A 23,113-nucleotide genomic window follows, 5' to 3' on the forward strand; every position below is an offset into this window, starting at 1 on the left:
TCTGCTTTGCCCCCCCCCCCCCCCCCCCCAACTGATTTTTATGCTAAAAACTCTTGTTTATTTCAAACTGTCTCAGTGTTTCCGAGGCAGGATGTAAATTCTATTGTAAAAGACGTTTGTATTATAGTTAGGCAGTATAACTACTCATTTCTTGATGTAAAACTTTTCCAATGGAATATCTGTGACTTGTCGCCCTCTTGTGGCCACCCGAGGTAATATCACTTAGGATCGTGAAAGGCCATTGAATGACTATAACAGTACAGTAGTCGTAATGTGAGTCTTTTACAATATAAAAAAATAATACGTACCTAAAACTGTATTAATAGTAACACTGACACATAAATTATATGTGTGATTGTCTTTTAAACCGGGAACGCTGTGATTCTGGAGATATATTTTTACATTTTAAGTTGACCAAAATGTGCCTGGTTAGTATTCATTCACTATTTGATTCTTGAATTAGCTACATTTGCAGACAAAAGGGAAAATAAGGATGCAAGAGAGGATTCTGATCATTTTTGAAATTCTTTCAGTCTTCTTGCTTGTTTTTTGACCTTGTCTTTCAACACCAAATTCCTCCAAGGAAACACTTAATCTTTTAGGCTGCTTTTCCTCTGAAGAGAAAGTGAAGAAAAGTATCTCTTAGTCTATACTTTCCTCCCTATACTTTTCCTGATGAGTCATATTGTTGGATTGTTGTCTTTAGCTGCATGCAAATGACCAGGCCGAGCCTGCTTGCATTTTGCCGCCTACACGCACAGTTGTCATTACCATAAAGCAGCAGAAAGGGAAAATATTCGACTGTGTAAATAGATGAAGATAAATAATCAAAAAGCAAAAGAAGACCTGTGAAGGGAAGAGGTGAAATGTCTGGTGGCAGAAAAGTTCAAGAGAGAGGTCATCAGAACGAGGTCAACACTGCAGGGAAAAGAAGAGTTATTATTGGCCCAAAATAGTGCAAGGGAAAGTGAATGTCAGTATGACACAGAAATTTCACATGTACGTTTATTTTTTATTTTAGATAAAAAAATATATTAAACAATATATATAAATATTATTTAATCTAATGTTTTATTGGTCCAGAGTAAAAATAAATTAATATTAGCCAAGAGACAGCATAAATTCTTGCAAGCAAATTCCTTCACGTCTGATATTAAAATAGCTGCATGTATGTACGCACACGCGAGTGGGAGAAAGAGTTGGTGTGCATGTGTGCACGCCCATTTGTCACCATCACTTCCAATAATACTTGAGCAACTGTTCAGAGTGTCATATTGGGTGTCCATGTGATAGTGTATGAGCGTGGATGTTGAGAGTCAGGTCAAGTGTGTGAGCGGTGGAGAGAGAGTGAGATGAAGAAGAACATGTTTCTGGAAGAGTCCATCGCAAAGTGATGGTGTCAGTGGACGGAGAAAAATTCTGATGTTGCTGTGAGTCTTCAACCAAAGAGGGATTACGTTATGGGGAGTGTTAGCGAATTGTGCGCTTCCAGTTTTCAGGCGTTTTTATGCCCGACGATACGAGCTCTGGAGTCTGCTGCTGCTCCTGCTACTAAAGGTGAGTAATTGTTTACTTTAATTGTCATTAGTAAAACAATCTGTGTAATAGAATAATCATATACTGTTGAAATCAAAACAATCATTCTCAAAAAGCTAAGTGTGACAGCACATTTGTAAATCAAAATAATTGCCGAAAGTCAAAACTATCATTCCCGAGTGATTACATCTTGGCTGGCGTAATAAAAAAACAACTTCAAATCTATGTCTGACATAATCACACACAAAATCTCAATTAAAAAAATGGTCCTTAAACTGTGTGGCATAACTACACTGTACACTGATGTTGTCAAAACAGTCAAATTGAATTTAAACACAGTTTATCTCCATCTCTCATGTGAATATCAGGGCAACATGTTGCAGACGTTGCCATGGTGATTTCCAAGAGTGTGTGTGCGTACCATGCTGTGTTTAGTTCATTTGTTTATTTGGCATTTTATTGTGCACGCACACGCATGAGTCAGGCAAAAACCTGCGTGCACGAGATGGTGGGCTCCATTTGAGAGCGTGACGCACATTCGTCATCCTCTCAGGCCCAGAATGGATCCTCCTCTCAAGTGGGTGCCCGAGTGGTACCATCTCCACGACGGCCCATCGCTCTCGCCTTATAGCCTTGTGTGTCATTTTACCTCATTCAAACTCCATTTGGGACACACAATAAATGATAAAAAGAGTGGACCTGGATTGTGGGCATATTATTTGTCATTTTGTCTTGTTTTACTGCAAGGTAAAACTGAGACAAGTTTGCTCCACTCAGAGGTTAGATTAAATCATTTTCTTTGTCAGATTCAGGAAAAAGGCCATTAGCAAGTTCCTGAGATCTTTCTTTAACCCATCCTCAGCATATCCTGTTGTTATCGTGTCCAAAATGGCTGATTAAAGTACACAGCTGCAATGCTTTTTGGCTCCGTTGTTTCCATCCAAACACATCCAATACGACAGCTGCATCCCACACAGAAAATGACTGAAAAAGTGTTTTTTTATAATATAAGTTATTCAAATAATACTAATGTGTTTAACTGGCTATTTACCTAACTGTGGCACAAAAACCAGAAACTTATGACTTCTTGTTTGATCAAAAAGCTATCAATTAAATAAGCCGAATGAAAGCTAAAATCAAATCATGATGAAATTAAATTGTTTTAATATATTCAACTTTTTATTTTTATTCCTCCAATCAGATATTGAGTCAGATACAGTCGCCTTCTGATTGGCTGCCTCTGCTGAAGTCACGCCCCTTCGTCTGAGCCTCAACACCGGCTGTCTTGATGGATACCGTTGTCAAATTTTCACTCCATCCAAACGCTTGTACAAATCCCCTTTTTAACCTTTAAAGTTACTCAAAGTTTTTAATTCTTGTCCCATTCGGGCCTTGCTTCATCTGCGGGCTGTTGAACAGCGACGCGAACATGGTTTTAAAGTCGGAAGACGGCGTCGGTAAGTTGCCTTGGGGGTCCTTTTAATTTGAGCGAGGTTAACAAAGTTAGCTCAGCGAGTTGAGCTAATTAGCGGCTAACGTGATGTAATTCAGAATACACCATCAAAATAATCATTCGCGTTTTTATTTAAGTAAATAACTCGTCTCCGACTGTGTCTATAAAAGCTCTTTGTGGCTAGACAAGTCAGCCATTATTAGTCAACTTGGACCGAGGCCACACTTGATGAGGTACTGTGCTCATTTATTAGCACTTTAACCACAGCATCCATTTTGAGATTTTTTTTTTTTTACGGATGTTTTGGACATTAGGACTTTTTGTGACGTTTTGTAAAAGTTGATGTGCTATGTTGTGTTGTTTGTCCATCATTCTATCAAAGTTGGTCCGGCAATTTGTGTGTTAACACAAAACAAGTTGGTGTTTTAAAAAAATTAATTTGCCTTGTTGCTAGGGAAATTAAGCCTAAAATGAACACATGGGATCAACAGAATTGGTGCAGCTCTGTTGGTTTGGAACAGGAAATGTTAAATGCAGTTGCAATAATATTTCTATTGTTCACTACACAAAGAGCAGCGTAATTTTTATGACAGGTGTTTGTGAGGTTGGATCTTCCTGCAGTTTATGTAGTTTGTGCCATTTGTCCTGCATCCAAAACCAGCTCCATCTCATTCCTCATTCTTATTCTCTGGCCACATGTCTGCTGTTGAATACACGTTGGACTTTCTGGTGATGAATACCTCCCAGTCTCCATGGGGAGTTCACCGTAACCACTGGATTATATCACGCCGTGCCCAGCCAGTTAGCTTCGGGGCCAGCTGCCGTGGCAAAGACAATCCTCGCTTTATGAGTGGAGCGAGACGACCAAACACATCATTTTCTTTTCTTCCCAAATAAACCCGCTTGGCCTCGGGTGCCATGTCAGCTGCGTCTGAAGGTTCCAAAGGGGTAAGATGGACAAGATCGGGCTGAGCCGAGAAGGCGGCGCAAGTTTAATTTGCGGTTGCTGGCATGTGATGACCACCACTGTCCAGGCTCCTCATTCTGGTAAAAAAAAAAAAATGTTGTCGTGGCGGGAACAGAATTTCCCGCTGAATTTCAATAGAGCCAACAACATGGAGACTTGGTGCCCACATATCGGCAGTTACTAATCACCCAAAATAAGGGAAAAACATAATTTGGAATACAGTGTCTTGATTTGGGTTGAATAAATCTAACTCCACTTTCGGCCGGTTCATGATGCCCAACTCGAAGGTCACGCTTGGAGGGAGGAGATAGACTTAACGGAGGGGGGCGGAATTGGGGGAGGGTGACATTAAAGGGTCTCGCCCCTCTCTGGCTGTCGCACATCAGTCTGTTCTCCCATGCTGGCCATCATGTGGAATGATCAACTCTCAGATTAAGACAGGTGGATGGGATCGGATTGACTCTTTCATGGGTAAGAAGCAGCGTGACATGTGATAGGCGCTAACTTCGGTGCTAACATTTTCCAAATCGATTTTATTCATGTTTTTGTGCGTGTGAACTGCTATGACAAGAAGTCACGCGAGGCGCACAAACATACTAAGTGCCCTGTTGTCTCTTCTGTTATAACTTTGTCATTTTAAATGTGCCTCTGTCAAGTATTTTGCACTTTTTTTTTTCTCACAATGGTGTGCTGTTATTTTTGTCCTGGGTTATAATAAGAGCAACTTCAGTCTGGTTAAGTACATCTGTCTGGGAGCCGTGTGCATGTGTTTGCCCTTTTTAGAAGGCATGTAATGCCGCATTCATTTAGCCAGCGGAGAAAGTACCAACCACCGGATCACAAGGCAAAATCACTGTATTGAATGCCAACGCCGGATCAAAGTGACAGTTGCACAATCAAGATGGAGCTAATTTAAGAGCTGTCGTTTTGTGTCTTCAGGGTTTTGCGTTTGGAAATGGTTAGATAGCTGCAGTGTTTGTTTTTATTATATGAATTGAGATTTCAATTTGCATGGATGTGGGTGGGGTAATACATAATGGTTACAAAAAGTTGTTACCATAGCAACCCAGACTGATCTCTTTGTCAATTTGTTGTATTTATACATTCTTGTTGGCCCTCAGTGCCCGATGACCTCAGTCCAGAGGAGAGAGAGGAGCTGGAGAGCATCCGCCGCAGGAAACAGGAGCTACTGCAGGACATACAAGTAAACACAAACACAGATGCACACAGTCTACCTCGTGGCAAATACTTGACCGATCAGTCTCACTTTTCTGCTAAACGTAATGTTCTGCACAGACCGGATAATTACGGGAATGGGATAGGTTGCACATGTTGTTTTTCCCCATAGAAAATAATGCAAAATGAAATGGTTCATTCTTATTCAAGCTGATGTTTGAAATCATGTTATTATTAACTGCCACACAAGTGTTAAAAGAAATGAACAGAAAATTAAGAAAAAGCAAAAAGGACTCCTAGGAATTGAAATGTTTCTTGGTAAGTCTGGAACCTCACTTGTCTGCTTTAAGTGTGGCTTCCACGTGCCCTCGGGACAAATGGGCAATGGGCCGTCAAATATTCCAGTAATGGAGACACGGGACGCCGCTGCTTTATAGGGAGGGGGGGCATTTGTCACCAGTGTGACACAGACTGGATTTATTTACTTGGGGTGGGGATTGTGTCTGGGCAGCTCCTAATCGGAGACACAGTCCTCATCCTATTTTTTTTCCTATCATGTTTTTGCTTCTACAGGCTGTCTCTTTATTTATCCTCTTTTTCTTGCCATTCCTCGTCACTGCATTCCCCCCTACTTGCTCCATTCTGGGCCAACTGTCAGGGGTCTATTGAAGGAGGGAGGGGGGGGGTTGTCTGGCCGAGCAGACTCGTGATTGTGGGTCAAAGCGTGAGGAGAGGGGAAGCAAGGTCGCCGGGCTGAGCCAAGAACAGGTGCTCCAGCTCCCACAGAGGAGTTGAGAGAGAGTTGTAGGGTTTCACTCAATCTATGTTTGGAGTTTTTTTTTTTTCTATGTGCTTTTCTTTATGCTCTTATAGAGGCTGAAGAATGAGATAGCCGAGGTCACCAGTGAAATTGATAACCTGGGTCTGACTGAAGAAAGGTAAGAGGTTTTTCCAGAAACATTTTTGTGTGGGAGTGCAGACTATGAAAGGTGACACCATTTTGTCTGCTTATTTGCAAGTGGCCTAGTTCCATTTTTGTATCCAGAATGGACTTTAACTCAACTTAATCCAGATTTGCATTTTGGCACTTGTACTTTATCATGGACAGCGTTACCTTATTATAATATTTTTGTCGCTGATGTTATTTTCTGCGTCATTAGGAAAAGCATGCAGAGGAATAAACAGATGGCCATGGGCCGGAAGAAGTTCAACATGGACCCCAAGAAGGTGAGAGTAGTACATGAAAGCAAATCAATAAAATAGTCTTCATGTATTTGAGATAAAAAAAAAAACAACGTTATTTTCACAACTGCACATTTGAAGCAGTAGATCAGTTATGACTGTATGCATTTGTAACATTAAGGGGATCCAGTTCCTGATCGACTGTTCGTTGCTGAAAAACACTAGTGACGACATCGCACGCTTCCTCTACAAGGGCGAGGGCCTGAACAAGACGGCCATCGGCGATTACCTCGGAGAGAGGTCAGTGTTTTTTCAGATGCTACCTTCAGACAATTCTCCCATCTGGAGCGCAACTTTGTGCTTTTTACAGCCAGTGATGCTGGTTACTCAGTGTCTACTATTTTGAGTCACTGATTGACAAATCTGTGTGTGTGCGTGGCAGAGACGATTTCAACATCGAGGTGCTGCACGCCTTCCTCCAGCTGCACGAGTTCTCTGACCTGAACCTGGTCCAGGCCCTGAGGCAATTCCTGTGGAGCTTCCGGCTTCCCGGCGAAGCGCAGAAGATCGACCGCATGATGGAGGCCTTCGCCCGGAGATACTGCTACTGCAATCCCGGCGTGTTTCAGAGCACGGGTGAGTGGGCGAGATTCAGCCTTGGCATTCTGATGGGTCTGCACTTGTAACAACAAGGACTTGTTATTCCCGCAGACACGTGTTACGTGTTGTCCTTTGCCGTCATCATGCTTAACACCAGTTTGCACAACCCCAACGTGAAGGACAAGCCCTCCGTTCAGAGATTCACAGCCATGAATCGGGGCATTAACGACGGTGGAGACCTGCCAGACGAGCTTCTCCGAGTGAGAGACTTAACTTTCCCTGATTTTACATCATTTTGTTTATTCCTGTTGTGCCAGGCGACTGTTGTCATGAAAAACTGGGTAGCGAGTCAATCACATGAATTTTATGGTAGTAGAAACGGCCATCTGAAAAAAGGCATCTGCTGACAGTAGTTGAGAAACTTTTTGGAATGTACTACATTTATCCTAATATTTCTATTGTGCTGCAGTGCGACCTTTATCGTGAAAACGTGTATGAGCCCGTGCGTAACGCTTTGTCTGGCTCTCTGTGTGCAGAACCTCTTTGAAAGCATCAAGAACGAGCCCTTTAAAATCCCGGAGGATGACGGCAACGACCTCACGCACACTTTTTTCAATCCCGACAGAGAGGGCTGGCTGCTCAAACTAGGTACGCGTTTGCCGGGAGCGCCACCTGGTAGATTCTCTTAAGAGAAGCTCTCAAGAGAACGTGTGAACGCCAGCGGGCGTGACTGGAAAAGAGTTGACTGTTTTCTTTCTCTTCTGTTTTTCTGTTTTATGAAACCAGGAGGTAAGTACCGCCCATCTCGGCTTTAATGCACCGATCGCTCTTGCCTCACCTCACCGCTGTGTGCAAATTAGCTTTGAGCTCATGCGCTAGCACCCAAACTACGTCACGCTTCCATCTCCCATGCTGTGCTTTTAATCTTACAAACGCTGGCTTCTGATCCCCCTATTTTAGTGGAAAGATTTTAACCTGTTTTAACCGCAAATATGAAGGATCTTCACGCCTGACCAGTCGTTTGTCCGCAGGCGGTCGAGTAAAGACCTGGAAGAGGCGCTGGTTCATCCTGACAGATAACTGCCTTTATTATTTTGAGTTCACAACAGTAAGTAGACTTTAATAACATTTTGCGCCACTCACCCTAATTATGAAATGTCTTTTCTCCGTAAAGGACAAAGAACCGAGAGGGATCATTCCCCTGGAAAATCTAAGCATTCGCGAAGTGGATGACTCAAAGAAACCGGTAAACTCTTTGAACTGTGCAAGCCGGATGTGGTTTTCACACAGCTCACTGGCGCTCTTCCTCCTCGTCCCGTTCCCAAGAACTGCTTTGAGCTCTTCATCCCGGACCACAGAGATCAGGTGATCAAGGCCTGCAAGACAGAGGCGGACGGCCGCGTCGTCGAGGGCAACCACACTTTTTACAGAATTTCCGCCCCCACCGCAGAGGAGAAGGAGGAGTGGATCAACAGCATCAAGTGAGTTTTATTTGTCGTCTTGTTGTGATTGTGCTGAATCAATTGTAGCTATCACGTACTTTAACCATATTTGGTAACTGAAGCCAAAAGGCCATAGAACCACGTGACTCGTGTTGTGGGGCACGCAACCTTGTAAGATCCCATCTTAAATTCTAGTAGCCATTTATATATAGGACAGAAACAAAAGTCAGTTGCACAATGTGATGAACTTTTATTTCATTTTCATCCTGCTCCCATGCCATGTGCTCCATGTGCCTCTCGCAGAGCCGCCATTAGCAAGGACCCCTTCTACGAGATGTTGGCCGCTCGCAAAAAGAAGGTTTCCTCCTTGAAGGGCGTGTAGTGTGCGCAAACACACTCAGGTTTGACTGATGAGTGCTGCTGGAAACAAATCGAGCTCAAACTGTCAAATCAATGAACCACTGTTGCACCTTCAACTCATTTCCTTTTTTTTTATACGCATACAGTATGTTTGAGGACCATCCTCTGCCTGTTTTCGTTTGTTGCTTCTGTGAGTGGGAAGCTGACTGAGCATTTTACATTTCATGAAAGTCGATGGAGATATTCATTTAAATTCGGCACAAAAAAGAAAAACTGGATCTCTTTTCACATTTTGTCCCCCCCTCCCCCCCCCCCAATGCTTTCAAAGCACAATTCGTGGAACTGGTGATTGAAGGTGTTGCTTGGTATTTATTTGTCCTTATTTATTGTTTTGTCTGATTAAAAGTTTACAACCAGGTTCTTTCTATATCTGCATTCTTTGGCGTGAATTTCACAGGAGGGCTTTCACACATAACCCCACGCTCCTTTTTTTATCATACAAAAGTACATCTGTAATTGAACAATAACACATTCTTCTCCTTCACTGTGTCCATTATCTTCTTGAAGTCCGTTTCATTTCTCCGGCACAGAAGATATTTTTTGAAATGTATTATGGATGTGTTTCAATTCCTGGAACATGTTGCCAGGGATACTCAAGTCTGTCTTTGACATGTGCAGTAAGAGCAGAAACGGCATTGCCCTCGATGCTCTCCACCTGCGCAACGACAACACAGACACGGTGGCTGGTGAGGTTTTTCAAAAAATAAAATTTGAACTTGAAGTCTAAAAAGACAACATGAAGTGTCTGTTTGACTCAATGGCTGAGACAATTCCTGTTTTCACCACTAGAAGGCACATGACTCCAGGCTGGAGTCACAAAGATTTTCTGCTTGTGGATTTCTTACACAAAGCCTGGATTAGATCCAAAAGCTAATTTCACAATCTCCTGACAGTGCTCTTAACAATAACACCGTCCCGTCTCTCAGCAGATGATAATGATCTTCACAGTTGTCTTTTTTTAATTGTCTGGTACAAAGGTATTGATTGAGTGCTGCCATTTTTTGTTTTTCCTGACAGAGACAACAAAATATCAGAAGCAAAACACTGTCTCTAGCACATCGTGTCTAACAATGGCTCCTGTTCTGAGGTCATACAAAGGTAGATGCTGTTTTCTTATCAGATTTTTTTGAACAATTTTTTAAAATGCAAATTTAGAGAAAATGTTTAAAATATATATATTTTAATGGCATTTTAAACAAAATTAGTAAGCATAAGTTTGGGTAAAATGTGATAAACATCAAAGCAAAGTTTTGGCCCCGACTCAAAAGAAATGTTTTTATTTTTCCACAACTTAATGTGGTCACATTCTTTGTTGCCACGCACACCAAACAGTGTTGCCAACACTGGAGGTAAGCCTCCAAAGATGGCGGTCATAAATAAATGTGAGTGAGTCAAAACAAGAAGGGGTGAGTCAGCCGTGGCGCTTTTTTGGGTGGGGGGGTGTTCTGCTGGGAAGACGAGGACAGGGGTTCGGGACGGGCCGCAACAACTCTGGAAGTTGCTTTAGAAAATTGCCGGTTGGATTCTGGTGACTGTGCATCAGTCCAAGACTATTAATCATTTCCATGTATGGATGATATCACAGAAAACATTCAAGCAAGCCAAACTCGAAAGAAGTTTCAGTGTATGTACTCTTCTTTCCGGTGCATTAATCTTTTATGCACTATAGATCCTGTATAATGACACACAGTAATGTATGGGTCCATGCTAACCCATGCTAGCCAAAAGGTAAGCTAAGCTGCAATGTAGGTACTCAAGCATGTTGGTCCTATTACCTTAGAAGAAGTTCTTGATGAACGGCGTGACCAGTTTGACCCAAAGCTTAACGTGACGGTCTGGCTGTTCAAATGTCAATCCAGACACCTCTGACGACCGCCGGTATAACATTTCCTGCTCCTATTTCATGACACAAGAAGGTCAAATATCTAAATGAGACTCCGTTGGACGGCATAAAAAGCAGACCTCTCGCAGTTGGTCCTGCAACTGCTCATTCTCTGTGACGATAGCGATCTGGGCCTCCAGGTCGCGGTGAACTGAGCGGTAGCCAAAATTGGGGGAGCCGATTAGTGTGAGACATGGCCGGTCCTGCTCACTGAGGTAGTACCACAGACCTGGAGGACGAGAGCACAGAATCACCATATAGGCTTTATGAATGTGGACTGGGACGGCACTCGGTTGGATGATTTAGGGAAATAATGAAATTGCAATTCCCCTTCTCCCTCGATATTGTGATATATTTGTTTTTTTTTCAAGGTCCAGATTTTCACCAGATTGAAAATGAAGTCACCTTTGGCGTGGAAGGTCCACTGTGGCCTGTGGTACTCATGCAGTTGCACGCGGCCCTGCTGGCCCAGCTGACGCACGCGCTCGTAGAACTGCCTGGCGATGTGCGTGTAGGCGTCGGGGATGGCGCCGGCGACGCCCTTGGCTCCGAAGAAGCCGTTGACCTCCGGCGAGGCAGTTAGGATGCGGTAGCCCGCCCCCGGCCCCAGCACCAGATGCATGTACGCCCGCGTCAGGTTGAAGTAGCCCGATGTCAAGTAGATGGTGGAGTCCTGGCCCGCGTCTCGCAACAGACGCTGGAGGAGGCAAGATTCTTTCCTTACATTTATTATAGAATATTCTGGAAAGAGTTCTAATACATTGTGCAAACGAAGCTTGCAGTGTTGACGCACTAGTTTACATTCCATTGCGCTGGCGATTGTTGTCTGAGTTTATGCCCAGAAAATGTGACCTAACTGTGCTCAAATATTCCGCTGTTAGTCATCTTTTTACTCTGTGAGTCACGCGCGCAGGGTTACAAACACGCCACTCTCGCCCACCTGTGTGACCTGCTCGTCCACCCGGATGCCGAGGGGCTTCATCTGGACCAGAGGGAACACCCAGGTATCCTTTTCTTCCTGTTCCTCTTCCTCCTCAGTGTGCTGATGCTGGCTGAGGAGTAGCTGTTGGCGCACGCGAGCCATGTCCACCACCTCCATGATGTGCTTGCTCGCCGCCGTAGAGAAATCCTGCCTGTTACCTGGTTGTCGTGGAGATCCAAAGAGGGTCAAGACAGCTGAGCATGTATTGTTGGTTCACGCGTCATACTAGAATAACAAATTTTAAGCACCTCACTTTCTTACAGTATTTTTCTATTTTTTTGACCTTGTTCCAACATGAATGATTTTTTTCAACTATGCAATACGCTGGAATGACCCGAAAAAAAATTGCGATTTTTGCAAGTGTATTAAAGTAAAAACAGAAAGTGTCAACGCATGATCAAAAGTATTCATTCTATTTTGGAATGGGATAAACATGAAAGTGAATAAGTCACATGCTTTTACCTACTTTCCGGATGCTTTGTTAATAGCCATAATTGTTTTGGCTTTTATCACTCATTACAGAATAATTAACCGGTTTGGTTTGGCTCGTGTTTACTCATCTATGAGGAAATGCCAATTGCATTTTTATCAATTAAATGCATGTGTGTGTTCTCTCCCAGGGCATATCATCTTACAGCATCATTGCAACATCACAATGCCGCTCCCAGCGTTTGGTTTCCAGCAGACATTATGTCATTTGCAGAGGTGGCATCTTGGAAATATGTATTCCGGTTATGCAAGTAAGTGAGTGCGTTTGGGAGACTCTTCCTTAGATACTCTTGTAAACTTGTAATGTGAGAAGCAAAACTAAAAGTGTGTTATATAACACTAGAGGCATCCAGGGTATATTTACAACTTTTTACTTCTTCCAGCCTTATTCCAAATTCAAAAAACATTTCCCCTCTCTCAAAATTCTCCACACATCAGAATCAGCTTTACGGCAACCAAAATAATACAAACACCTACATGGTTCCACATCGATCCAACAGAAAACAGCCGAGCATTTACCTTGGTATGGGTGTACCATGCCATCCTGCATGGCCACCGAGTCATCAGGCCCAAGCTGCAGCGAAACGTCCCCGACAGCCTCCACCAGCTCAGAGAAAAAGTCCGCAAGTTCGCCGCAGTCCTCCAGCAGGACGTAGCGGTCCTGACGATTAGTGAAGTAGGAGTCGCTCAGATTGGCCCTGGAAAAAATAACATCTAAGCGTTTTATTTATTTATTGTGCCTCCATGCACCAAAATGATAAATGCATACACCTACCCGCTAATGATGAAGCTATCGTCAAAGAGGTAGACCTTGATGTGCTGCACGCCGATGGTCTCGTTGAAGCGCTGGGGTACCAACATCCTCAGCAGGCCCCTCAGGTCGGGAGTGTGATATAAGGACACGCGCATTTGCGAGGCGAAGCGCTGCAGCAGAGGCAGCAGCATGGTCCTCGAGTTCACCTGCCCTGCGGAGAGGAACAATCGGGGGAGGATGAGCCCCCACCCCCTTTGGTAGACTTATTCGCGGTGACGGGGACAACCACTGACCTCGAGAGCCTCGTGTATAGTCCAGCAACACAGAGACTTTAAGGTCGGGCGCGTGTTTGTTTTCCTGTGAGTTTTCCAGCGCTTCCTGCATGCAGTCCACCTGCAACACAGTAACAAAAAGCACTAAAAAATGTACTCTGAAAGCAGTCGAAACTAAGTTTACAAAAATTTCCTTCGGGGTGAAGCGCTACATGTCAAGAATGATTAAGAAGAGGCGTTACTCTTCTTTGGATAAATCAGAGAACCTCTTGTTCTTGCAAGATTAGTTTTGGTGTATTTATGTCACGCTGCATGTGTTTGTGCACTTTTCTGTTCGCTCTATGCCCTCGGGTTTTTCCGAAAACAACAAAACGCTAATTACCAAAAAATAATCGCAAGCTGACAGTGATGGGTTAATAGCACTGTGGCGTTTTTAAATGTGTAACAAGCAACATTGTCTGCAATGACAAAACGGGCAATGCCGGTACTAGATGGTGTTCTACTTTATTTGTTTTGGCAATGTCTGTCCTATTTTATTTATTTGGTTGTTTTTTTTTTTTTTTTTTTTGCTTTCCAGGCAGCCAGAAGAGGAGTGTTTTATAATGATGACTCAAGTAGCACATCTGGTGCCCAAATGCATGCAGCCAACTCCTTCCTCTTTCTAGCAGTGACACGTAGGTACACTCCCCTGAATGTTAATGCTTCATCTTAGCCACACGGTTTTGCATGCCTCCAACTTAGTGGGAACAGTGTGGGGAAGGCCAGGGCGCAAAGAGTGGAAGTTGTTGTAGCCGCAAAGGAAAGCAACCGCATATTTTTCCCTTTTATGCCATCAAAAATTATTTTCCAGGTTAGCTCTTCTTTGTGTTAGGCGGTGGTGATTCCTAACCACAGTGTTGTGACTTTGGTCCCCACAGAGAGTCACACGCGTGTTTTTTTTTTTTTTTTATGCCAAATTTCTTTACTAACACAGCCCACTCATTTAATTAGGTTTGGCAAAGTAACAAAAAAAAAATTCTCTATTATGCCAGCTATGTATGCAAAACCAGAGGCGTGGTGGCCATTGGGACTTTCAGGAAAATGTTTTGATTTTCCTGAAAAACCGTTGTATTTCTCAAACTGCACATCATTGTTTCAGTAAAGTACTTTTTTGTTTTTGGTTTGCCTGATATTTTTCCCAATTAAACTCTGATGTAGGGTACCGACGTGGAATTGGGGTGGTTGTAGTTGACCCAATGTTGTACTCGCAGAATAACAGACGGAAACTCCCTGGCTACACCTCACTTTGTTAAAAGTACACCACAAATGTATTTATCTGAATGGCGGTAACGCGCCTCGTTTATTATCATATTTGCGCGTCATCACAATCTCATACACAACAACGACGACGCCTGGGATTTCTTCAGAGGGTGAATGACTCATCCTCAAAGACTTTGGCAGCGACGCCAGCTCACTCGGATTCTTTTCGCCGTGTGACTCAGCGTACTTTTTGTGTATACGTGCATGTGTGTGTGTGTGTTTTTCAAACAAAAACAAAAGGAAAAGAGCTGAATGTGAACTTCAGCCCAGACTGTGGTTTTCATACTGTTATGCTGGGCTTCCAGGCATGGAGAACAGCACGCCAGCACAGGCCAGCACTGGTGTCCTTATACCCGTAAAACCTCAACACTCTGCAGTCATTGCTTTTGGTTGGTGCCGGGAACGTTTTCATTCTGAACCTCTTGTGCGAGAGTGAACGGTGACTCACTTTTTCTGGCATCTCTGAGGGCTTCTTTGGCCAGGGCCTGTGTTTTGATATTGCTCTCACCTGCCCAAACTAAAGATGGCCGTTCTCTTGAGAACACACACACAGTAACACCACGTCTCTCTCACCAGGTCCTGTTCCAACTGACCCGTTCCCAAATACAAGGAAGCCAACACCACTCGTCTCTTGGCGGTCCTGACACGTGCCTGATGAGGAAGAAACCCTAAAGGTGAGTACGTAGCACGAGATGTGAGCGTGAATTTCATCGATAGTTGTGTTGGATTTTGTCGTAAGATGATTTCTATGCGACATTACTTTCAAGAGGTGCCAAGAGACAAGTTACATTCAAGAACTTTAATTAAATAATTACAGCAATTAAACACGACGGAAAGTATTTCCTCAATTAGTTCAAGCGGAAGACAGACAGTATTTGTCTTCCAACTGACCTTCAGCGTCTGGTAGAACTGGTCAGGCGAGGTGAGGACGTGGACACGTGCGCCGTTGACCCGGAAGGCCGGTACTCGCTCCGCCATCCATCGGAAGTGGGCGTGGAGCCTATGCGGCGCGCCTGGCGCAGCAGCGGGGCTCTCTGGAGCAGGCTCGGCTTTGGCCAGCAACGGTGCTAAAAGCAGAACGGAGGAGCTGCGCCAACAAAATGTAAAAATTTATTAACCAGAGATAGAATGCTGAAAGCTCTGTGCTGAATACTAATGTGAGGATGTAATACACAGGTTAAGTAAGAAATGTCTAATTGGACTCATTGATAAATACATTATTTGCGTGCCAAAAGCAGTTTCTAATAATTTAGTCAAAAAATAGTAATAAATGTGATTTTGTGTAGGGGGGTGCTACTGTATTATAGTGTAATTACAAATAGTCATTTTTCATTCATTTTCCAAATCAATATGGCGGTTATTTGTTTACGTTGGATACGTCACAATGTTGTTGACTTTACAAACTGGGCGGGACACACAGGGAATCCAGCCAATGCCGTCCCACAGCATACCAACCAATCAGGCATCAGAGCGCCGCAGCACTGGGAGAGCCGATGATTATCGAGGAGAGCCGAAAAATAACGAGTGTCGTTCGAAGCATTTTAAATAGCTCACGAGTTCTCCCGATAAACGCAACTTCGTGAAATGATGATCAGACATCATTTTATGGAAAACATATTTTTGTGTCTTTTCGTGGGAATATTTTTGGGGGACTCTAAAAGACTCCAGCCAGTGATAAGGACGTTTAAAGCTTACAGCAGCATTTAAGTGGCACACACAGTGTTACCACATTAGCATTCAAAGGCTGCAACTGCTTCTGTCAACGGGATGCCTATTTTACTACACGAAACGTCGGATTTCTCTCTGATTTCGGCATTTTATTTGGACATCGTTTCTTACCCGCCTCGTCGGTCCCGCGCGCGGAAGAGCCGATCAGATATTCGCGTGAAAACCCCGGCCAGGGCCGGCGAGTACACGGAGAACACCAGCCTCCTCCACGACATGGGGGCCGCCATTGCTATCGCAGTGACCATTTGAAGAAAAAAAATAAAAACACGCAAAACTTTATTGACACAAAGCGGTGGACACTTCACGAGATAACCTGCGAAGGCTCCCAGTGAGTAGAACAAGCCGGCATCGTTCGACACAATGATAACTTGAGTAAATGTCGCACAGGAGGTGTCAGCTTCAACCGGATACAAAATTTGCATTTTCTTTCATAACATTGTATACATCCTACATGTACCCGGATGCACTTGTCACGTATTATGCCCTTTCCCGACAAAATGATTATATTTTCTTTTATAAATCCTAATTTTGTGTCTGTTTGCACACTTAATTCATATGCAAAAGAGAAGAAATACTTTTAGATATGTACGTGTATTATTGTAGGTGTGGGCTTGTGGTGTATTGCGCAAAACATAGGTTTTATTGAGTGAGGTGACATATACCGAATCTGGACACATGAGTATGAAAATAAATCTTTGAAAACTTTCAACGGGTACTCTAGCTGGACTGCAATTTCTTATTGACTCAACATAAATATTGAATCAAACCCACTCAATCTTAAGAATAAAAAATTGACTGAATCGGTTCTTAACTATACCTAATAAGTCCTAATTTACAAACACATATTTTCTTTTAATAATTGATGAAAAAAATACATGATCATTTCATTACTCAAATAGCTTTTTTAATCTTATCAACAAATTAGCTTTCCATTTTAAACGTCAAAGGAGAACAGAGGTTTGCCCGCCCCTGATATGTGTAATTAGCTAGCAGTTAATGACAGTACCGTTTAACATGTGCAATGAGTGCGCAAATTTAATAGTACAAGTACGCCTTATAACGAAAAAAAAAGAAAAAACGCATACAGAGTAATGAATTATCACGATGAATATTTCATGCCGTGTAAAATGCGCATGGAATTGCTCGAGCGGTACCAGGAAGCGGACCCTGCTGCAAAGGTCACCGCGATTATTTACTGGCAATCCGCCAGAGCGAGAGCCGCGCGAGCATGCACGCGTGCCCGCGCGCCAAGATCGTGCGCGCGCGCGGACCCGTGCGTTTACTGGAAGAACCTCAGGACAGAAGGGGGCGGGGCCTTACGATCGGCTTTACTCACTGGAAACAACCTCCGGTAACCTTCCGCCACACTCATACACACACACACACACATATGGTCTGTCTACCTCCTGTCCCGCAGACGGCAGCGCCGCCGCTGACGAAGACGACCGTTCTCGGCATATGTTTTTTGCGGAATATTCCGGCGGGGGGATTTTAATGCCTGAGCTAATCCTCCTCCATCTAGCACTACTCTCGGGTAGTTTGCCGAGTGTATCTTTTGGCGACGAGCTGCGGCGAGGGGCTATATTAATCCGCAAGGTAAGTTACGGCTCGTGCGCAAAGTAGACCGCGTTAAAATATGTTGAAAATTCAACACTGGGTCTTAGCTACTTTGTAGTCTAAATGGTTTGGCTGAAATGGCGGCTCCGAGCTGGAACAGGGGTCTAGCCGGGGAAGCCCCCCCCCCTGCTTTTCCGTACCCCTACCGCCAGGCTCCAGTGCAGACATGCATGGGGCCCCCCTATCTGTGTGTGAAACCGGAGAAAGGGGCCACTGTGGCTGTAATGCAGACGGGCTGGGGTGAAGGGGAGAGAGAGAGGGCAGTGACCCCGTTATTTTTGAACGCCCCCCCCCCCCCCCCCCCCCCCCCCCTTAACGATCGATTGCAATCAGGCTCCAGTTGCTGAATGGGCTGCAAGGTGCATGACAATATCTTATTTAACCCATACATATTGTTTGGGATAAAAATTTCTGCCCTCAAAAGTGACGACTTTTCCAAAAATAACCCCCTAAATCCGCAGATGAATTGTGTATGCAAATGATTAGCAGTGAGGCTGTTTTTAGTTTTACCAGTGTCGAATCAGTCCTGAGAACTATGTTGTCACATTTGCCGAGCTTTGCACAGAAATGTGCACCTGTTGGTCTCTAAAGGGCCATTGGGGAATCTTGAAATAGTACAATGTAAAACAGCACAAGAATAGTCATCGTCCATAGTCATGCATACGATCTGAAATTGGCCCACAAAATACTCTGCATGCATGGAAAATGAACAGTATGAAAGGCTTAAGTTGTGCACCATTCATGAATCTGTGCCATTTGACTCGCATTGATTTTATGAACAGCATCTGTCTACTGTGCAGGTGTGTCTCTCCCAGCCACTCTCTGGATGCATCCAGCTCCTCTGCCCCCGGGCCCTGGACCCGGTGTGTGACCCCGCCGTCCTCCCCTCTGTCCCCCTCCGCGACCGGCGCCTTCCCGCCGCCCGTCCTTTGCCCAGAGGCGGCGGACCGTGGCGCCATGGTGGCCTCTCGTCGGCGCGAGCCCCTCGCCATGAGCGGCGGGACCCCCTCGGAAGGACGGGCCCCGCAGTCCGACTGCACCCCGCATCACTTCAAGCCATTCAGCTCACATGCACACTACCAGCAGGTTAGTGATTTTTTTTTTTTTTACACTTCCCGTTACTTCTGTTTAAGGACATCTCCCAGCTGGAATTGTCCGCAAAACAATTATATGTAGTTATATTTAACCAAACTGCATAACTTTGCCCAAAGTTCACGTTAACACATAATAGGGAACAACAGAGATGGTCTAGCAAAACTAGTGATACTACTGCGGTAGTTATAAACAACTTATATTTCAACCTAAACACTAATCATACAAGCAGACAAACAGTCTTGATCCTTTGCAAAAAAAACGACTAATATTTTTGAAACTTAAATGAAATTGTCATCAAATCTACATGTCGTTGTTGTATTTTACTGCCTCCTAGTGGCCAAGGATCAAACAACAGAATGAGCAGCACACGATGTCAAAACGACCACAAACACAACCATTATTTACCATTTCAATCATCTCGTACATTAACTTTCACAAATCATGTTCCTTGATCATAATTATGAAATATTTCTCCAAAAAAAATGCATGCTGATGCAGTAAAATCTGAAATGAACTTATATTTGACCCAAAACGTAGTAGTTGGGTTGAAAGAATCCCAAAACTAAGTAAAACAAACCCCAACAACAAATCACTTGTTTCAGGTGATGCGCGCATTGGGTAAGCTCCAGGAGAGTGGCTTCTACTGGGGCGCGGTGGGGGGCCGCGAGGCCAGCTCCCTGCTCCGCTCAGAGCCCCCCGGGACCTTCCTGATTCGGGACTCGTCGGACAACCGCCACTTCTTCACGCTGTCGGTGCAGACGGCACGCGGCACTAAGAACCTGCGCGTCCACAGCGAAAGCAGCGGCTTTTTTCTGCAGCCCGACGCACAGTGCACTCAGGAGCCGCCGCGCTTCGACTGCGTGCTCAAGCTCATCGCGCACTACATGGGGAAGGGCCCCGCCGGCCACGCCGCCGAACCCGGCTCCAGCCGCACCGTTTATCTGATTCACACTGGCGGCGAGCGGATCCCGCTGGAGTTGCAGCGGCCCCTCCTCAACTCTCTCTCGTCCCTGCAGCACATATGCAGGAGGACCCTGAACAACCAGGGCCTGGGCGGGGCCGAGCGGTTGCCACACACGCTCAAAGACTTCCTGGAGGAGTACGACGCCCCCATATGAGCTACCAGACGCTGGGCTCGGACCAGTTCTCGGCGGTGGACGTGACAGAGAGAAGAGGTAAATGGTCAACCTTCTCCCAATGACTGACTTAGACGCCGAGCAAAGCCTCATAGAAGACTAAACAAGAAGAAATGTACACATGTTCACACGGGACCAAACTCTACTTTTTTTTCTCTTTTAATCCAAAATCGGCTGCAAAAATCCACCATGATCTTGCATATGGAGAAAGCAGAAAAGTAGCAAATGGGATTAGAAGTCGTCGAGGCATAGTCGTACAAAGAAAAGACACCTTGCGCTTTGAGGAAATGACAGGCAGATGCCCCAGAGTCAAAATGGCGTAGAGTCTTAAGATGTTTTTTTTGTTTGTAGTTCTCATGTTATAAAACATGTGTGTCCAGGCTTTTCAAATGGAGATAAGGAAGGTCCTTGGTTTACGACACAGTTCCGTTTTTATGACAGTGATGTCAAGGGAATTCACCATTTGCAATGCGCCAAATCACTAGTGTAGTAAAGCCAGAATTACTGTTTGCAAAACACAGTCAATGTCTAGCAGTAACTGAGCGTGCCTTTTTATTTGGCCTGACGAGATTCTTATAGCATACCACAAATTGGATCTTTCATTGCATGCCATTTGAATCCTAATTTTTTTATGTTAGGACCATCGTAAACCAAGGAATTATAGGAAATCAGATGTCTTACTTTGCAGTACCACCAGAAACTATGGGGGGCAGTGTTGAGATTAGAATAATCTGCCGAAAGTTAGTTTCTAAGTGCCATCACGATGCAATTTAAAATAACATAATTGCGATACTTGGGCGACAATAACCTCACGATTCAGCTCTAATTAATATCCAGGGTGTCCTGAGTTTAGAGCGACTCAAGCCAAATTTTTACGCCGTCGCTAACCTATGCTAGCACAGAAGTAGCTATCACAATTAAGTACGGTAGTAACTGAGTGTGCCTTCATATTCTAATGAGTTTATCGCATGCCATTTGAAACCTCGTATATCGGGACGTTCGTAAACCGAGGACTCTTCGGCATGTCTTGGCCCTCTCTCCAGACTGACTGATTGACACACTATTACCCAAGATTAATTGCGACAGTTGTTATTTCAATAGAGAGGCAACCCAGTAGAAAACAGTTTTAAAAAAAACAAAAAAAAAACCTTATGATTTAGTTGCATGCTTTGAATGGGGTAAAAAAAAAGTAGCGCCATCTGGTGGACAAACTTGAAAACCAATACAGGGGCATCCTCAATTTACAAAAGTTTTGTTCATACATCACAGATGCAACCCGAGTTTATGCGGAGTCATAATTTCAGAAAATGATTGTCTGACAAACACATTTAGCTCATAAATATAAATCAATGCAAAGAAAAGCAGGCACCTTGAGACCTTATATTTTGGGACCGTTATAAATCGAGGGACCCCTGTACGTGCTTTTCAAATGACGATATATAAATATAACTATATATACACGTACATACATAGATGCATGAGTGCTGCCCCACGAGGTCCGCGCACTTATTTAGCGTCCGTATCATTAATTCATCAAAGGCGAGCATTGATTAGTTGATTTAATACGGCGCAGTTGTTAAAAGACTGTATAAAATATTAATAATGAACCCAGACGCATGCTTTTCACACAAAGTATGAGTAGAAACCGGTTACTTTGTTCATTATTACTCCCCATATTTCAAAGTTTAGCAGTAAGATAAAAGTTTTTTTTCATTCTCTTTGACACATGACGGTCACCAAATTAAAGGTGCAATTACGACTCAATCACATGCCTGAAAGCTCAAGTTTTTTGAGCACTGGTGGAAATGTATGAATCGATGGGGTCTCCTAACATGACCCTGCTAATGCCTGCTAGAAAGTTTGTCAAATTTGGCCCCGGACACCGGTTTCACTGATCGACCTTAAATATAGCAGACAAGTCTAACATAACAGGACGCACATAAAAGTCTCACGGGACCATGCGAGTTGAATAGCAAGTCGGCCGTTTTGGTTCAAAGCAGCCTATTGTGACAGCGGGAGAGCAAAGTGTGTATTTTTTGTTTTCATCCTACTCAAACCTCTCGGCAGCACGTCTTCCCTTCCCCTTCAAAAAAAGGGATTTCTTTTTTTACTTATTTTAACAGTCATCTTTGCCAAAAAAATAACAAAAAAATATTTCTTGGAACGGCGCTAGCTAACCTGTGACCTATTCGGCAGCGGAGGCTCTCTGCTGCCGTCCCAAACACTAAAAACAAAATAAGAAAAGTCACACATTTGTGCCGGTGGACCTGTCTGTCAACGTCACATCATGTGTATGTATGTAAAATCATTTTGTCTTTTATAAAGACTCTACTTAACCGCAGCAGGCTGGTGGCCACTTAGTGTGGCACAACACAAGCTGTAATCTCTCAACAACAACAACAAAAACAAAGCAAGAAGAATAAATAACAAAAAAAAATGGAACGTTGCACATATTTATATTTCTAAAATATTTCAATAATTTATATTAAAGAGCACTATTTTTACAAAAGCCAACTGCCTTTGTTTGCCTGTTCCTTTTCACAGAGAGTTTTTTAACTTAGCTCGGGCTTCCCTCTTGTGTTAGAATTGTTGTTTTTTTCCCCCCTCTCCTCAGCTGCTGCAAAGCCTTGTGGGTAAATTCCATAAAGCCAGGCCTATAGGAAAGGAAACACGGGGGGAGGAAGGAGGGGTGGCGGTAACAAAGGGATTACCAGAAGAGCCTTTGCACACTTGGACACAGGCCTTACTGTGCAAAACGCTCACTTTGGGCCGGACCTAACTGGAAAGGAATGCAGTTGGGCTTTTATACATCCTGCCCGAGGGGCTGAAGGAGGATGTGTGCATGTCTGTAAAGGGCGGGTAGATACATGTATATATTTGGGAGTGTGTACATGTATGTATGTTCCTATGTGAAGCCAAATGTGTGAAAGGGACATTTCCGACATTAGCCACACATAAAACGTCCGTCTCGAAGGTTAACGTAAAGCGGTTTCAAAAGTGACGCACTCATTCACACACACGGGAGCGCGCACGCTCACGCGCATACACGCGGTTCCCATTCCCTGCATACCTAGTGTTTTGTT

The 23,113-nt window shown here is 44.0% G+C and overlaps 3 protein-coding genes across 7 annotated transcripts; 2 read left to right on the plus strand and 1 right to left on the minus strand.

Annotated features, from left to right (window-relative positions):
* The first annotated feature begins 1,288 nt into the window (after positions 1 to 1,288).
* On the plus strand, positions 1,289 to 9,134 carry LOC125991535 (cytohesin-1). 3 transcript variants are annotated; one of them, XM_049759514.2, is made up of 12 exons: positions 1,289 to 1,557; positions 5,078 to 5,160; positions 6,006 to 6,070; positions 6,293 to 6,359; positions 6,496 to 6,614; positions 6,757 to 6,950; positions 7,026 to 7,174; positions 7,451 to 7,562; positions 7,946 to 8,022; positions 8,089 to 8,160; positions 8,241 to 8,395; positions 8,660 to 9,134. In XM_049759514.2, exons 1-12 carry the CDS (start codon positions 1,461 to 1,463, stop codon positions 8,736 to 8,738), a joined length of 1,269 nt encoding a protein of 422 aa, XP_049615471.1. In that variant the 5' UTR covers positions 1,289 to 1,460; the 3' UTR covers positions 8,739 to 9,134. The 3 variants fall into 3 exon arrangements, with proteins under 3 accessions (XP_049615471.1, XP_049615474.1, XP_049615472.1); XM_049759517.2 differs by lacking the exon at positions 1,289 to 1,557 and adding an exon at positions 2,782 to 2,993; XM_049759515.2 differs by lacking the exon at positions 1,289 to 1,557 and adding an exon at positions 4,290 to 4,427 and having other exon boundaries at positions 7,451 to 7,563; positions 7,944 to 8,022.
* Positions 8,583 to 16,427, minus strand: LOC125991533 (CDP-diacylglycerol--glycerol-3-phosphate 3-phosphatidyltransferase, mitochondrial). The gene is made up of 11 exons (XM_049759512.1): positions 16,294 to 16,427; positions 15,346 to 15,541; positions 15,028 to 15,105; positions 13,177 to 13,276; positions 12,905 to 13,094; positions 12,649 to 12,827; positions 11,599 to 11,798; positions 11,064 to 11,355; positions 10,739 to 10,887; positions 10,552 to 10,672; positions 8,583 to 9,431 (listed from the first exon to the last, which is right to left on the minus strand). The coding sequence occupies exons 1-10, from the start codon at positions 16,425 to 16,427 to the stop codon at positions 10,553 to 10,555; spliced, it is 1,638 nt and encodes a 545-aa protein (XP_049615469.1). The 3' UTR covers positions 8,583 to 9,431; position 10,552.
* socs3b (suppressor of cytokine signaling 3b) lies at positions 13,276 to 22,544 on the plus strand. 3 transcript variants are annotated; one of them, XR_011086162.1, is made up of 4 exons: positions 13,276 to 13,829; positions 15,031 to 15,128; positions 15,362 to 17,778; positions 18,600 to 18,761. XR_011086162.1 is itself a non-coding variant. In XM_049759523.1 (3 exons), exons 2-3 carry the CDS (start codon positions 18,757 to 18,759, stop codon positions 20,010 to 20,012), a joined length of 645 nt encoding a protein of 214 aa, XP_049615480.1. In that variant the 5' UTR covers positions 16,371 to 16,510; positions 18,600 to 18,756; the 3' UTR covers positions 20,013 to 22,544. The 3 variants fall into 3 exon arrangements, 2 of the variants coding, with proteins under 2 accessions (XP_049615480.1, XP_049615479.1); XM_049759523.1 differs by lacking the exons at positions 13,276 to 13,829; positions 15,031 to 15,128 and adding an exon at positions 19,497 to 22,544 and having other exon boundaries at positions 16,371 to 16,510; positions 18,600 to 18,885; XM_049759522.2 differs by lacking the exons at positions 13,276 to 13,829; positions 15,031 to 15,128 and adding an exon at positions 19,497 to 22,544 and having other exon boundaries at positions 17,319 to 17,778; positions 18,600 to 18,885.
* Positions 22,545 to 23,113: the final 569 nt, after the last annotated feature.

Source organism: Syngnathus scovelli, chromosome 21 (assembly GCF_024217435.2).
Source record: "Syngnathus scovelli strain Florida chromosome 21, RoL_Ssco_1.2, whole genome shotgun sequence".
Taxonomy (NCBI): Eukaryota; Metazoa; Chordata; class Actinopteri; order Syngnathiformes; family Syngnathidae; genus Syngnathus; species Syngnathus scovelli.